Source organism: Tenrec ecaudatus, chromosome 7 (genome assembly GCF_050624435.1).
Source record: "Tenrec ecaudatus isolate mTenEca1 chromosome 7, mTenEca1.hap1, whole genome shotgun sequence".
In the NCBI taxonomy this organism is placed as follows: domain Eukaryota; kingdom Metazoa; phylum Chordata; class Mammalia; order Afrosoricida; family Tenrecidae; genus Tenrec; species Tenrec ecaudatus.
In genome coordinates this window covers 139,995,211-140,011,530 of record NC_134536.1, presented here as the reverse complement: position 1 = coordinate 140,011,530, position 16,320 = coordinate 139,995,211, and the positions used below count along the sequence as shown (strand labels likewise).

The window sequence follows — 16,320 nt, the reverse complement described above, 5'->3', positions numbered from 1 at the left end:
ATAGAATTATTTTCATTGCCACTTCATCACTGTCATTTTGCTACTGTTTTGAATCAGGAGACCTCTGTGAAAGGGCCGTTCCACCCCCACAGGAGTTGCGACCCACAGGTTGAGAACCACTGCTTTAATTCTTCTTGGGAGTATTAAGTCCCAGCTTTCACTCCAGGAGCAGATGGTGATTTCTGGCTGCTGGCTTTACCATTAGCAGGCTGATGAGTGATTACTATGCCACCAGGGCTCCTCGGAGGAGACATTTTGTTCCTGCCAAAGCACTAGCTACTTTGGATTGAAGGTCAGTAATTCTCCCAGATAATCTCAGCGGTGGGCAACTGTGAAATGTTCTAGCAGCTCCTCTGATGCCAGACAGGAACTTGGGTTCATTTTCACAGTTGGAGTTCCCACCTGTAGAAGAGTAAGTACCCAAGTGGTGCAAATAGGAAGCGTTCAGCTACTAACCCAAAGGTTGGTGGATCAAATTTATCCGGAACTTTCTGAGAAGAAGGCCTGGCTATCTGCTTTCCAATGGTACCAGCCTTGAAATATTGATGGAGTAATTTCACTCTGCACATGAGTACCTTTTTCTTTTTCACTCACTCTCAACTGTGGACTAGCCCCTCCTGATGACACGTTCAAAGTACTTGACGTAAGTCTCACCAGCCTTACCTCGAAGAAGCATTTGGTCTGTACTGTTTCAAAGACAGTCTGGTCACTTTTTCTGGCAACCCAGGTAAATACAATATTCTTTGTCAATACCATATTCAAATGACTCATTATTCTCCAGTCTGTGTCCATCTTTCTCATGCACATGAAGAGATTGAAAATATCATGACTTTGATAAGGCACACTTTAATCCTGCAAGTGACATCTTTGCTCTTTAACATATTAAATAATCCTTTTACAGATTTAATTGATGTCTCGATTGCTTCTTTGCATGAGTGTAATTGTGGTATCAAATAAAACAAAATGCTTCACAATTTCAATTCTCCCCACCACCGCCTTCCATTTATCATGATGTCCCTATTAGTTCAGTTGTATTTATTTTTCATTAGGCAGAATTGTGAGGATTTATTTTTTCCTTAGGGAGAAGTACAATCCATGCTGAATGCTGTAGCCTTTTATCTTTATCAGTAAATGCTTCAGGTCCTCTTGACTGCTGGCAAGCAAGGTGTGCCATCTGCATATGGAAAGTTGTTTATGAGCCTTTTTACAATCATGATGGTGCGTTCTTCTTGCAGTCTGGCTTCTGGGATCATTTTTCTCAGCATCCCCTTGATTGCCCAGTGACTGCTTCTGGGTCTTTCTATAGGCTCTGCATGAGCGCTATTAAGTATTCTTCGTAGAGTAATCCATAGGTTGTTTTGGGATACACAATCAAATGCCTGTGCATTGTCAACAAAATGCATCCATCTGATATCTACAATCATATAGTTCATCTCACATCCTCTTCTCAATCCAGCTTGAATTTCTGTCTTTTCTCTATGTATTGTTATAACTATTTTAAACTTATTATCAGCAAAAATTTACTTTCATGTGATATTATGATTTTGTTTTAATAATTTACACAACATATTAGGCCACTTTTCTTTGGAATGAGCAAATACATGAATTTCTTCCAGTTGGTTGATGGGGTAGCTGTTTCCTATAATACTTGACATGGATGAGGGAGTGTTTCCAGCTTATGGCTAGTTATTGAAATATCTCAATTGCTATTCTGTCCGTTCCTGAATCTTTTTTTTCTTCAATATTTTCAGTGAAGCTTGGGCTTCTTCCTGTTATACTATAGGTTCTTGATTAAGATGCTACCTCTAAAATGGTTGAATGTGACCAAATTTTTGGGTACAGTAACTATGATTCTTTCATTCTTATTTTAATACTTCCTGCATTATTAAGCATATTTTCCATAGAATCCTTTGGTATTTTCGCTCAAGGCTTGAGTTTTTTCCTTATTTATTTCATTTTGAAAAATGCTGCATGTTGTTCTGTGTAGGATTTCTAACTGAATGTTCATGCATATTCATCATAATGCTTCACTTGTCTTCTTGAGCGAGCCTATAAAACTTTCAAGTCAGCTTTTACTTTGTCTTTAATTTTTCCATTTGCTTTAGTTGCTCTATGATCAATAAATAGCAAGGTTCAGAGTCCCTTCTGACATCTACTTTGATGTCTTCTATCTTTCCTGTCTTTTTAATGACCTTTTGCTCCCTTCATCTATGATGCTCATGATGTCATCCCAGAATCATCTAGTCTTTTATCATTAATGATCAGGCAATGCTGCAAGGCTATTATTGAGATATTCTCTAAATTCAGGTGGGATATACTCACCTGAATACTCTTATATTTTTATCCTACTAGACTTGTTCTCATCTTTTTCAGTTTCAATTTGAACTTGCACAATAGCAATTGATGGTCTGTTCCATAGTTTGCCTTGTTCTAATTCTGGATAAGGATACGGAGCTTCCCTATCTGCCTTTCCACACATTGAGGAGATTTGATTCTTGGGTGTTACATCCATGTGGCTTTGTTTACAACTACATATGTTAAAATGAAGGTATCTCATGATCATTTTAAAAATTCATAATTATTGCTCTAATAACATTTGCATATTCCCTGGTGAATTTTAATAAATGAGAATAAAATGGTTTGTTTCAAGTGTTTAAGACTTCCAAAATTAAAATGGAAAGCAATGTTCTGACTCAGTCAACAAGGAATATAAATTAGGGGATATATTTCTAATAATATTCTAACAGACAGACAAAGGTTATAAATATTTTAAATATTACATTTAAAATTAACATGTTAATGTGAATGAGTGAAAAATATTCACATATTTTCCATTTTCTTTTGCTCTCTGTCTTTAAAATATCACTACTTGTTTTCTCATAAGCATTCTAAAACTTTCAGAATACGAGAAGGTACCCACTAAAGGGAAAAAATAAATGGAATTATTTTTTCAAAACTATAAATTTAAAATTTTTAAATAAAACAACCTTTATCGCCTTCAAAGTACTCTCCATTACCCTTAACACATTTGTCATATTTGTGATTCCATTCTTGGAAACATTAAAAGTCATCTGTTCGGATGGCTGACAGTACCTCCCTCATTATTTTCTTCACCTTCTGTGTCGTCAAATTGCTGTCCTTTCATGTCCCTCTGGATTCACGGACATAAAAAGAAGGTGCACAGAGTGAGGTCAGGTGAGTTAAGATGCATGGGGCCAGAGGGGCACGCTGTTTTTTCACCCCAAATTGGCACACTGAGATGGCTACCTGAGCAGGTGCATTGTTGTGGTGGCAGAACCAGAGTCCCATCTGCCACAAATAAGGTCTTTTTTGTGGCACAGTTACTCTATCATTTCAGAACCTCTAAATAGAAAGCTTGATTAATAATCTGACCTGGTGGAAGGAACTCCAAGTGGATTATGAGTCAACATTTTTGTCTTTTTGAGATGTCGACGGATGTCTACAATGAGTTTTATCATCAATCGGCATTTTACCTTTCTTGAAATAAGAAAAGCATTCATACACTTGAGTTTCTGAAGCATATTTTCCAGGCAGGAAATAAAATTTCACAACTGCATCCTGTTCTCTTAAATTGGCCAAAAGAAAAACTGATTTCCAGTGATATTACTTCTACAAAAAAAAAAAAATTCACTGAGACCAGAAAGAACTTTCCCAGGTGACGCCACTGGGTGCGCTAAGAGCAAGTTACTCACCTACCAAGAAAAATGCATAGTGTGAAAGTTATGCCCAGTGGGGCTTTTTTCTCCATTTGGGGGGCGGGGGTTCCCCCTCTTTATAGAAATGTCTTTTTAAAGTCCTTCAGTTTTCTAAAGTAAACTTCCCTTTTATTAAAATAAATGGCATTGCTGTTGAAGTGTAGACTCTTGTCCTTTTTAACAGTATGGGTTCGACCGTCCTACAAGTTGGATGCACACACGTGCCCTGTTAATTGCTAGCAGCGTTACGTGGTCAGGTTCAACGACTTCTCTGATCCTCAGCTTCCTTATTTATAAAACAGTAACAGGATCATTCGACATATAAAAAACAAACTTTTGAAAGACAAGGATGTTACTTTGAGGACTAAGGTGCCATGGTCTTTTCAATTACCTCACACGCATGTGACCATGATAAGTTGGACACTGAATAAGGAAGACTGAAGAAGAGTCAACACATTTGAATCATGGTGCTGGCAAGAAAATATTGAGAATACAATGCATGTGAAGTGAATAAACCAATCTGTCTCAGAAGATGGTCAGCCATAATGCTGCTTGAACTTCATCTCATTTACTATGGGCATGATGGAGACCCGCCCCTAGAAAGGAATAGCACACTTGGTAAAGCAGAGGAGCAGAGACAAAGACGTCTTGACGCTGTGGTGCAACAATAGGATTGGACATAAGAACAGAGGGGGAGCGCGGCACGGGACTGGCGTGTTGTGTCCTGTTTTACATGGGGTAACTGTACGTCAGAACAGACAAAAGGGCACCGAGAGCAGCAACAACCAATCCTACATATTTCATAAGGCTTTATCAATTATTCATTAAATGAATAACTGTACACAGATTTGTGTCTGGTGCCTTTTAAGTTTCAGGTAATTGTTAGTTCATGATATAAGTTTTCTTCTAGCTACTTTAACTTTCTGTGGTAATCTATTGCACTACTTGCTTGTCTTGATTTTCTCTGGGTGAAATATTGGAGTAAGTGTATGCTCATTGACTGTCTGGATTTTTTGGAACTTCTATGTCGACTTAATCTTTCCACTGTATCTAAAACATACTTTAAAGTCTTTACATCATACTTTCAAGCAAAAAATACCTCTTAATCATTATTTTCACACATCGGTATCTAAGGAGATCCTCTCAATCTCTATTATTTCTAAATGTTTGCCCAATAAGTTGATGCTGTAATATGGAATAATTCTTAATTACCTGGTTGTAAGCAAAAAATGCTTCTAATTAAACAACTGTTTTGAATAAATACAACTGTATTAGACATTTTATTGCTGCTAAATGATCCTTAGTCTTAGCATTCTGTGAGCAGCTATTTTTGAACCTGAAGTTCCACCCAAAATGAGGCACTGACATCAAGTAACAGAAAATATTGATACTGGTTCTTGGCTTCTTTAACAAGGAAACAGCAAAGGCCAGATATAAATTTCTTTTAAAAGAACCACTGAAAGTCCTTTACCTTTTTTTAAATGAGGTTTTCCTTATATATATTATTATTTATTTAATGAGTGCTGTTTTCTGAAACCTGATTCCAAGCTTTGATTTTGCCTCTATCAAAGTAATTATCTGGGATCGATATTTAGACTCATTAGTTTTGATTAAATACAAAGCTCTAGGGAACTATATGCTTTTTAACATGCAGAAGAAAGTTGCTATGTGATGGGATGTGCACACTGTGAAAGCAGTTTAATGCCCCGTTATGAGACAGTGCCTAATGCACGAGACATCTCTAGGTGGTTTTCACAGTATCATAGGAGAATTAACATAACGAATAATGACAAACACTTAAGTTAAGAGAACCACTGTGTCCTAATCTGTAGCTTGTAAAATCAAATTAGTAAATTAAAATTTGCATGTGAAGCAGTACAAACAATTCAGAACTGAGCTGTTTTACTAGTTCGTCTCCAAACTGAATAAATCACTTGGGTTTATTTTCAAATTATTTAATTTAAATAATTTTATTTAATTATGCAAAGCATAATTTACTTTAATAGTATAACAAATTATGAAAAATATCAATGAAAATGCTACTATAAGATTGTTATGACTCTTTTCTTGAGATGTTTAATCTGCATTTTTAATCAAAATTTGGAACTACCTGTTTCTGAAAGCAATAGCTTTTCATAATGCACCACATTTTAAAAAGCTATACTAATCTATGTAAGAGAAAAAAACTGCTAACACTGAAAAGTGTAGTCTATCAAACATTAAATATGGTGCAATGGCCATTTTGTAGAGTTAATTAGTGAAATGGTGAAGCAATTATTAATCTCCAGAGTGGTCAATCGAATTTTCAGTAGAAATTGATCAAGCTTCTTCTGACTCAGAAACACCCTATGGCTAACTATTGATTAAGATTATATGATTATAATTCATATCCCACCCCCAGAGCACATGAAACAAATTATTTCAAAAGATTACTCAAAACATACACGCGATTGAGTTTAATAGAGAAAGTCTCACTAGTGTGAGTCTTGATTGGGTAGTTGCATAGGAAAACACACCTACCTGGCTAGGCTGAAGGCATCGTCGATCAAACCTGCTCGGTTACTGACTGAGAGAACCTATGAGGCCAACCAGAAAAATATTGTCCTGGTTAGAAATTTAGAATTAAAATCCAGGGTTCACATCTGAAAACGGATCTTAGAGAGAAAATCCAGGATTTACCTCATGGTTCCTTATTAACTGTTCGATTAATAATCTCCAATTCCTTAGGTCATAGTTGACCCTAAAGTATCCGGTTTGATTGATGTTCCCCAACAACCAGCTTCCTTTGCCCAGAGAAGTGATCCTGTGGTGCTCTACAAACAGCATGTTTTTCAGAATGAAATAGATTTAGATGTTAATGATATATAAAGTATATTTTCTTAATACCAAGTGTAAAGTTACTAATAATTATTATTGCTCAATTAAAAGCTAATCTTTCACGTAATCATTTGCATCTAGGATATACTAGTAAATGTTTAGTAGGTTATAACTAGCCTCTATTCCTGATAAAATCCCTATCCCCTACACATAATTGTTTTTTCAACATACATGTGACCTAACATGTACTTGTGTCTGTGTGACATAGACTATATATGCATATAGTATGATTAGAATGAAGGGAAAAGTTTTGAGAACTACATTCTCTTAACGCGTTCAGTAAGAAAGTTATTAAAACAATCGAGCTCATTTATTTCAGAGTCATGGGTGTTCCTTGCCTCTTCCTTGTGCTTTCTTGGAAATACTATAAATAACAGATGATGCAGCATCATCAATAACGCCGGAAAAAGAAACTGCATTTACTTAAGACTCTAATATTTCTACACATAATTAAAAACAAAGATAATAAATTCTGCTTATTGGAATCACCTTGGAAAATAGTAACTTGATTATATTAGCCAGGTAATTCAATTAAAGAAAGCGAGCTGGTAAAAACAATCTTATAACTTCTTACACATTTAACTCCTTCAAATATGGTACATATGGAGAATGCTATTCATTTTCAATTGTTTCCTTATTTATTTACAAACCATAGGTCACAATTCCAATGATTTTGTACTTCATTGTGGATGCTTTCAGACCTTGTGTGTCCTAGAACCTGGATACTCTTTAAATAAAATATTTTTTAATCTTTGTGCATAAATGTAAGGAAATATATGTAAGTGTACACGTATACATGTATAAAACCACTGCCATGGAGTCAGTTCCAACTCACAGTGACCCTATCGGGAAGAACGGAACTGCTGCTCCTGGTTATGAGGTCAGCTAGCCTCATCTTTCTCTGAAGGAACAACTGGCTAGTTTGAACCAGCTTGCAGTCCAAATGCTTAGCTTGCTATGCCACCGTTTACTATAGCATGTGTTCATGTTCTCTATCTACAAAGCCTCCAGGATTCAGCAGAGCTTATGCTAAAACAGTGTCTCATGCCCAAGGGAAAAATAAATCATTTCCATGATAGCTCACACCAGAAAATGTATCACAGAGACCATGTGCAGCCCATTGGAGTCAGCTTCAGTCCATTGTCAATGTTTTTACATCTCAGACTCCAAATCAGGTTTTCCTATTATTTCCCCAAGGACGCATTCAAACATATAGTTTTTGAATGGAATCTCTTTACATAGAGTCCATCAGAAAATAATTCTACTACCACAAAAGGTATCGTGGACAAAAGTGGTCATTAATTGCTCAAAACTGGAATGAAGTGGAAGATTTAGTCCAAACATGCCAGCAAGATGAAGAGGCACCTATTACAGTCCACTAAAATATAATCCCAAACTATTGAAAAAAATCTAATATTTAATGTTTCAAAGCACTGTACTTTGGCCACATTTATATGTAGTACCTGTGCAAACGAGGTTCAGACAGTTGTAATTCAATTGTCCAACACAGCTGAAAATAGTCCATCTCAGGTCTTCCACCATCTAGGCTTCTTTCTAGTCTGGTCTATGCTCCTGACACAACGTGGTATAGTGCTTTTACTATCATAAAATACACATTTTCACATTCCTTCTCTCTTTTTAATTTGAAAGGAGAAATATGACAGTTAAAATAAACTAGAATAGGGGCAAGAAAGTCATGCCCGACTATACATCTATATACATAAATGTTTAAACTTCAATAGCATATTCCTTTTTTAAAACCACTTTACCTATAACCTGATGGACAAACAATGGCCTATAAGGTCCCTTTCAATGCTACAATTCAATGGAAAAGAAATGGTATACATTCTCTTAGGCTGACAATTGATCTCTAGTTTAATAGTGGTATGCAAAAGGAAAAGTCTATCAAGTTCTATTTTAGAGTATGAATGATTTTCTCTACCTATGAGACTTTATAATCTCCTTTTCTTCAAAACTTCAATGTTTATCCACACAATTGCTATAAAGAAGCTTTAGAATATCATCCCCATTTTATGGATGCAATGATGACAAGAGATATAGTTAACAAGAAAATGTGGCAAGTATAAAAAATAAAATTGAAACATTAAGGATACTGTTTCTGTTGATCAACTTTGACTTTATTTTCATGCATCTGTAAGTTCACAATGATCTATTCCTTATAAAATATTAAAATCATGTCTGAATTCACAGAATAAATTGGATCTCCCCACTCCTTAAGTAGTCACTTTATAGGTGATAATATTTAAAATTCAAGCCTCATATCTGATCATATAATTTAGGGTTTTACAGGTTTCAAATTGTCATGATTTATAATTATTAAATATAATTTAAAAGTTATTTCATGCTCATCTTTTATATAAATCTCATGTGATATAATTGGCTCTTGTTTTTAAATCAATTTTATTCAAAAATTTAAATCTATACTCAAATTAAAATAATATGTATGTATAAATGATAAAAGCAATTCTTACCCCTTTTATGTAGTCTGGTCAGTAAAAAAGAAGGAAAGGAAATAAAAGGCAGCCATCTCCTGCTTTTAAGTTTGCCATTATTAAACTGATAACTAAAACCTGAAGGTTATTACTGTTCGTGAATATTTTTATGTCTCTGGTATAAGTGAAATCTGTAGAGAAATAATCCCTGGCAAGATATAGTAATACATTCTTAAATACCTTTTCAGTTCTAGTTAATTATATCCCTAAAATATTCTTCAAATTAACTAATGGCAAGCAATGAATTTTAAAGTGTTCTTTTTCCATGGCCTCGTGATGTACAGTGCATGATGAGAACCATAAAAAATTATGGAAGCTATATTTTGAGGGTCGGTAATAATAATTAAAATTTCTATTTGGAATGTTCCCAAAATGACACAAGTCTTAGGCCATATCAAAACACAGAGCAGTTAATACTTTAAAATATTTTAGTTCTTATCATTCATTTACCACCACCACACACCCAACACACACCCAACACACACACCCAACACACACACCCAACACACACACCCCAGGACCAAAAGAAGAAGGTGATATATTCTTTACAAACTTGGCTGGCTGCAGATGAGAAGAAATGTCAACCAGGATAACAAAACTGGAAATACACAATAAACTCTGTGATAACTTAGGTGGACTTCCTCCCTAAACTTGTAAGAGAATTAAATGAGATAATGTTCTGTAGCTCTTTAAGAGTCACTGGCATACACCCAATGACAAAGTGTTACATAACTAAGAGATCGCCCAGACAGCCTAACAAAACTTTACAATTTTATCCACGGTAAATAAGGGTGTGCTCATGAGAGAAGTATTAAAAATAACAGAAGAAAATCACAGCCCTAGACCTAGCTCTTTACCTAATTTGCCAACGGACTTGATCCAAGTTACCATCAAATTGTAATAAACTCATTTAGAAGATGGGGATTAAAATCATATTGCTTCTAAGGGCTTCTGAGTCTCAAGTAAGCCAATGCTGAAGGCAAAGGTGAGAGCACTTCAGCACTAGTTTAGTGTTTACTGACCTTTCAGAGCCAGTGTCTACTCTATTCTGACTGTGTTCTTTCCTAAAATGTAACTGAATGTATTGCCTTCCACTCTTGGGTAAGCAAATATCCAGTAAATATGCAAGCTATTACATTTATAATGCCTAGATTGTTGGTATTTTCTCAGTGAAAATGAAAGAGAGAAAAAATTTTGGCTGTTTCTAATAACTTAAAAATTGACTTAATACTTTAGGTAGCGTTTTATGTCATCTTTAGAAATAATTATATATTTATCCAAAGGGCTTCAAAAATTTAACTCTCAAGAAAATATGATGATGATAATCAAATTTAAACTTTATAATTAACTATGGCCTTGTGTGAATATATGTGAAATAAAATCTTTACTGACCATGAAAAATTACAAAACATTGATCTGGTTGTTGTCATTAAAATTTGGCATTTTTTTACATGTGTTTATAACAATTGACCAATGCGTTTTTCTCCCTGGCTTAATGCAGATACTTTTCATGTACATTAGTTGTTTGTTTTGAATAAAATAGGAGATAACATATAAAAGAAGTTGAGGTTAACCAATCTTTTCTTTTTACCTAATTATAGTGTGGTGTCAGGTTTTTACTAGGCCTCATCGAAGTTCAGGACTTCAAGAGAAGATGGTGCATAGGTAAAATGACACTGAAAAAGGCAAACTAGAAAGATGACTTTTATTTTTAGCTTCACTGGGAATCGGTCACCCCAATTTGTGCATTTATAAAGCATTTATAAGGCCTTCAAGTGACATGTGGAAAACTTACTTGCTATTGAGTAAACACTTGACGGTATTGAGCAACCTTAAGTATTAAGTGTTACCATGTTCGTGTCAAATAGAGAACACTGCTGGGATTGAAACAAAAGCACACCTTACACTCTGATATGTGTGCAGTGCCTGACTGTGGGGTGGGGATGTGCCACTCACAATACCCCCTTCATAAATAGCATCCCCTAGAGTTTTAAAGCGTATACCTGTGCAGTTGTTCATAGCAGTTCTTCATATTAACATTGGTGATATTTAAGGCAAACATGTTGAAAGAATGGACTGTCATTATCCTGATTAATAACTCAAGATGAAGCAATCTCTCAAGTACAACCTGTATTGGTCAAGGGAAGGCTTATGGTCTTCCCAAAAAGGAGAAAGTAAAGGATAAAGAGGAAATACCTTCTCCAGCAGGTTTCCAGTAAGAACAGACTCCCTATAGCCCTCACCTTCTAAGCTGAGTGTTTAGGCTGATTCAAATATATAATCAGTAAGTACTTCTACATTTCTTTAACTTTCTCATTTCCACTCTACATTTCAAAGGGATATGTCGTAGTTTATTTCTGAAGATTATTATGTCTCATGTTTCTAAGAAATGTATGGAGGGATGGCATAATTCAAATCGTTGGACAATTACAACTCCCTAGTTTCATTCACCATGTAATAACATATTATGTATTCAAGTAAAGGTGCTTCATGGGGATAAAAGAGAATTATAAAGGAAAATAAGATAGCAAGTGTGAATTCAGAATCACGAAATAAACGCTAACTCAAAGCAATTAAAAGAACAAATTGTAATGAGTTATTTTAAAGGAGAAGAAACCAATAAATGTTACAGTCAGCATTTCAATGTACCACCACATTACATGTGAATGTCTTATATACAATAAACGTGAATGGAATTGTAACTCTTTATAATATGCAGTTTCATATTAAAATTACATTAACACGAAATTATGAGTAACCTTCATCCCTGGGAATTACAAGTGTTTATGTTTCTGATAGTCAGATTACATTCTGGATTCAGTACATTTTGCCTATATGTAGCCATGCATCTATTTTGAGTACTTAACTGTGCCATGTATGAAATGAAACAAACATTTGTTTATTTACTTAAAACAAAAGATATATGCTCAAAATGATGTTTATAGCATAAAGAATTAAAATACACTAACAGCATTGGTGAAAGCAGCAAGGGGAAAAAGGTGGAAAAATGTGACCTTCTTAGTGCCACTGAAGTGTTAATAGAAGATGATCATCGCCTTTTCTCCAACTCGCTGGGAAGGGGAGCAAAAGGAACCCTCATGTGGACCCTGCTGTCCATGAAGGACTTAGAAGGGACTCAAGTACTCTTCTGTGAGTGATTGCAAATAGGCCCCTCTCCTGTTTGGCGCCATTTACACAGACAATAAGGAGCCCTGGTGGTGCTGGGGTCAAAGAGCAACAGCTGCTAACTAAGCGTCCCTGGTTCAGTCTCACAGCTCCTCTGGGGGTGAAAGAGGACACCGGTGTCCTGTGCGTGCAGGTACAGCCTGGGACACCCTAAGGGGCAGTGCTCCCGTGTCCGAGGACTGCTGGGAGTTGGAATCTATTTGATAGCACTGGGTCTGTGGGTAGAAAGACAATGAACTGGCTCTTCTCCCTGCACCTTGAGGTTTGACCCCCAAAGGGTGCACTTTGAGGACAACTCTAATCCTCTCCCTTCAAATCCAATAATTATAATTATCTAATCCCATGAAGGATATTGCTTCTCTGGTCTCTAAAAGAGATAGTCTGAAAATGCAAAGACAGTGGAATGGGATTAAAACTGTTGCCTCAGTTTCAGTTTGTGAGACACTGCTCTAATGGGAGTTCTGCTTACATTTTAATTAAATGTGTGATTATGAAATTATACAGTTTAAAACAGCTACGATGAGATCTACAAAAGCATTTAAATGTTTTCTCTTCACCATGAAAGGAACGAATAAACAAGAATTATATAGGCAGGGTGAAATTGGATGAGTCAGAAATTATACCGAAGAGATCCTCTTATGCTTTCTTATCTTGTAGAGGTGATTATCATTCTTCCATCTTCTCTTTCTAGTTTGTCTTTATGCACATTTTTATAACCCCAGAAACCAGAGGTTAAGTTGCTGAACAATTATCTGAAACCAATTGTCCACAGGGGAGAATATATATCTTACCTGATTTGTTAGACACCCAAATAATTGCTTCTGAAGACACATGGCTTCTATTTCCTACCACAATGGTTAATGGAATCTGCCACAGGTAGCTGCAAAATAGAAGAGTAGCTTTAAAAATACAAATTGGTGTTCATTTGAAAAACATGCATCTTCAGAGGGATTTTTATTAATGCTTTTTAGGGAAGCTACCAAAAACAACAATAAAAAAAGCACTCAGACATCAAAGTAGATTCTAATTCATTGTTTCTATCTCACCAAGAAGACTGTGCACTCAGAAGTTTTCTGTCAATGTAGAAGAGATCTCCTAATAATATACTTTGCCAAAAAAACCCAACATGTTTGCATTAGGAGTTAAAAGTGGCTAAATACTACAGTATATATTGATTTGAATCTTAAAATAATTCATTTCTATTGTTTTAATATTAAACACTAGTGATTTTATGTATTCACATTTCACCAATTTCTCCTTATTTATTTTATAACTGTTCAGAGAGATATTTTATTATATTTCCATAAGGTTAATATGGCACACATAAGGTGATTCAGGCAAAGAGAATAAAACAAGACTGACAAGATCCCCCTAAAATCCATATAAACACAATGCACCCGACAGGGCACACCTAATGTCCTGCTGATTTAAATGAAATTTCCAAATGGATTGGCCAAGCACCACCGATACTTAATGTTCAAATGTGGGTCAGAGTTATAAAAGAGAAACATTTGATAAGGTTTGCCTTTTATAGTAATAAAAATCAAGGCCTATATGTTTACATAAAGTATCTATTTAATCTGAAAGGCTAACCAGTTAATGATAGATGATTTTACATTGCGTTCAAGCATTATATTTTATTTTCTTGAAATATAACCTGATTCCTTCAACTAATCATTGTGCTATTGCTAAACAGCTGGAAGTTCAAAGCTAAGAACTGTCCCACGGGAGGAAAGTGGGGCAATCAGCAACTGTACACGTTTACAGGGTCAGTAACCCTATGCAGGGTCATGACGAGTCAGAATGGACTTGCTGACGTGGGCCTGTCTTGTTGTTTTAGTTTGCTTTTATCATTGTGTCATTGGCAAGACTTCACAACAAGCGAGCAATGAGTATTAAAGTCATATATTTTGTTTGTGATATAAGAAGCTATACTGTGTCAGCTTCATAACTGGAGAGCGACTGAAGAACTGAGAACCAGGGGAGACGCCAAGTGACTGATCATAAAATGGGCGTCTTTCTGGAGATTTGGGAAGAGCAGTGCTGAATCGGTCCCTCGACACATAATTGTTTTACGTGTCACAGAGTTCATTTCTCACACTCACAATTAATACATGGGAATTCATCAAGAGTAATATGTCAGATGGAAAAGAGGAAAATTCATTATGTCATAACAACTGCTATCCCCAAAGTCAAAAGTCAAAAGGCCATCCTTGACATTCTGAATTTTAAATGATAAGCTGAACTTAATCAGAGAAACATTTCTGAGTGCCAACCATGTGAAGGTACCCTGTTACACTGTAATTGACTCCACATAATCCATCATGAAAGAACCAATTTATTGTTGCCTAACCTGGTTCTTTGGATAGAAGTTAGTGAACAAAACAATTTATGTTCCTTAAGAGAGGCCTCGACGCATGCAATGAAAAACATGTGATAAATATATGACAATGGACACACCGTGGGAACATCACAGCCAGATTATTTTATTATTTTTTAAACAGCATCCCTCACCAAAGATAATTAATCTATTTTGGTTAATTGGAAAAATAAGTTAAGAGGCAATAGTACCTGGATCTAATCTAAATGCTGGATCTAATTTTCAATTTAAAACACAAGTTTATTTTTTGTGTGTACTTGCAAACAATAGATATTGGAGACATTCAATTAATTACTCTCTGTAATTAGACCGAAAGGAACTGGGTGGAGTATAAGTAAAATGAAAGACCAAATCAATTTCTCTGTAAGACATAGACTAACTTTATGAACAAGACTTTATAGGTGTATATCTTCCACATTGAATTGACGATCTAAATTGTGAAGCCAAACAGATATTAATTAAAAAGCAAACAATATATACGACTAAAAACATCTAAAGACCCTCTAAATAAGTCTAAGACTCTAGTAGTATGTAATATTTCAAAAAGTGATTAGAAAAAATTAATGTGTGTAGTTAGATTATGTTCTTGTTGTTTCTGTTTAACTGATCATATGGATATCATATTTTAAGTAACAATAGAAAATTTTCAAAAAATATATCCCTTTCTTCAGTAGTTCTTAAGAATTCTGATTGTACTAACATGGAAAAGAATTGGTACGTTTTAAAAAGTGGAATGAGAAAAATCACACCCAGGAGTTGCTACTAACATTCACGAAGCATTGATGCACACAGGGAAACCCTCCGGAGACTGCTGCAGGCGGGGCCCATAAGGAAAGGGTGAGTGTGCGGGCACACAGAATGCCCTGTCGCCCAAGACTCCCAGGAGGTGCCCCATGCTTCAGGTGGTATTAGTTAACAGTGAAATGTATTAAATTTATAATGAAATGAAGGAAAAACAAACTACGAAAATTCACAACTTCCTGTGTACCAAAGTCCTACCAAGGATTTTATGCACTTAAACACATTACTAAATATATGCAATTGTTAGAAATAGCAAAGATTCATTCTTCCTCTACTTAACAGCTAGGATGTACATTTATTACATATGGAAAAATAATTACATTACACATTTAAAATGTTCCAGGTAAGAGGTAATGATAATTGTCCCACAGAACAGTCATGGCAAAGCGAAAGTCATGATCAGTAAAGCTGGGTGCTTTGGGACCTACGGCTGACCTGTAGAGTGGGGGGCCTTTGGCCACTTAACTGGGTTTGCTGATGCACAGAGCTGGAGCTAAGTGCTTTGGGCTGAACCTTACACAGGAGTGCCATGCTTGCTGGGTCTTTGTTATCACCTGGAAGAGAACTTGGTGACTTCTCCTGACAGGACAACCATGTCCTATGTATTTTTCACCTTGATTGTATGTAACCTGTAAACTTCCTTAAATAAAACCCTTTAATCTCAAATATTGTCTGTGAGTTCCCAGTTGCCCCTCCAATGAACGATCCAAGTCAGTAGCTGAAAAGTCGAGAGCCGTGGGAAACATTTATTTTAGCACGTCAGCAATGTCTCTTCTAGAGACCTCGGAAGGCTTGTACAAGGAGCACACAGACTTGATTTTCAAGCTTTAACTGAACATTAATATAA

General features: G+C 35.6%; 1 protein-coding gene across 1 annotated transcript in view; it reads right to left on the bottom strand.

The window, feature by feature from the left end:
* The window catches only part of LOC142452538 (thyrotropin-releasing hormone-degrading ectoenzyme-like), a 187,329-nt gene that overhangs the window by 53,634 nt on the left and 117,375 nt on the right, over positions 1-16,320 (bottom strand). The window contains exons 8-10 of the mRNA XM_075553813.1: positions 13,084-13,172; positions 6,396-6,529; positions 6,237-6,292 (exon numbers count right to left, since the gene is read on the bottom strand). Of these exons, the coding sequence (XP_075409928.1) occupies positions 6,237-6,292; positions 6,396-6,529; positions 13,084-13,172 (279 nt within the window). The remainder of the gene's footprint in view (positions 1-6,236; positions 6,293-6,395; positions 6,530-13,083; positions 13,173-16,320) is intronic.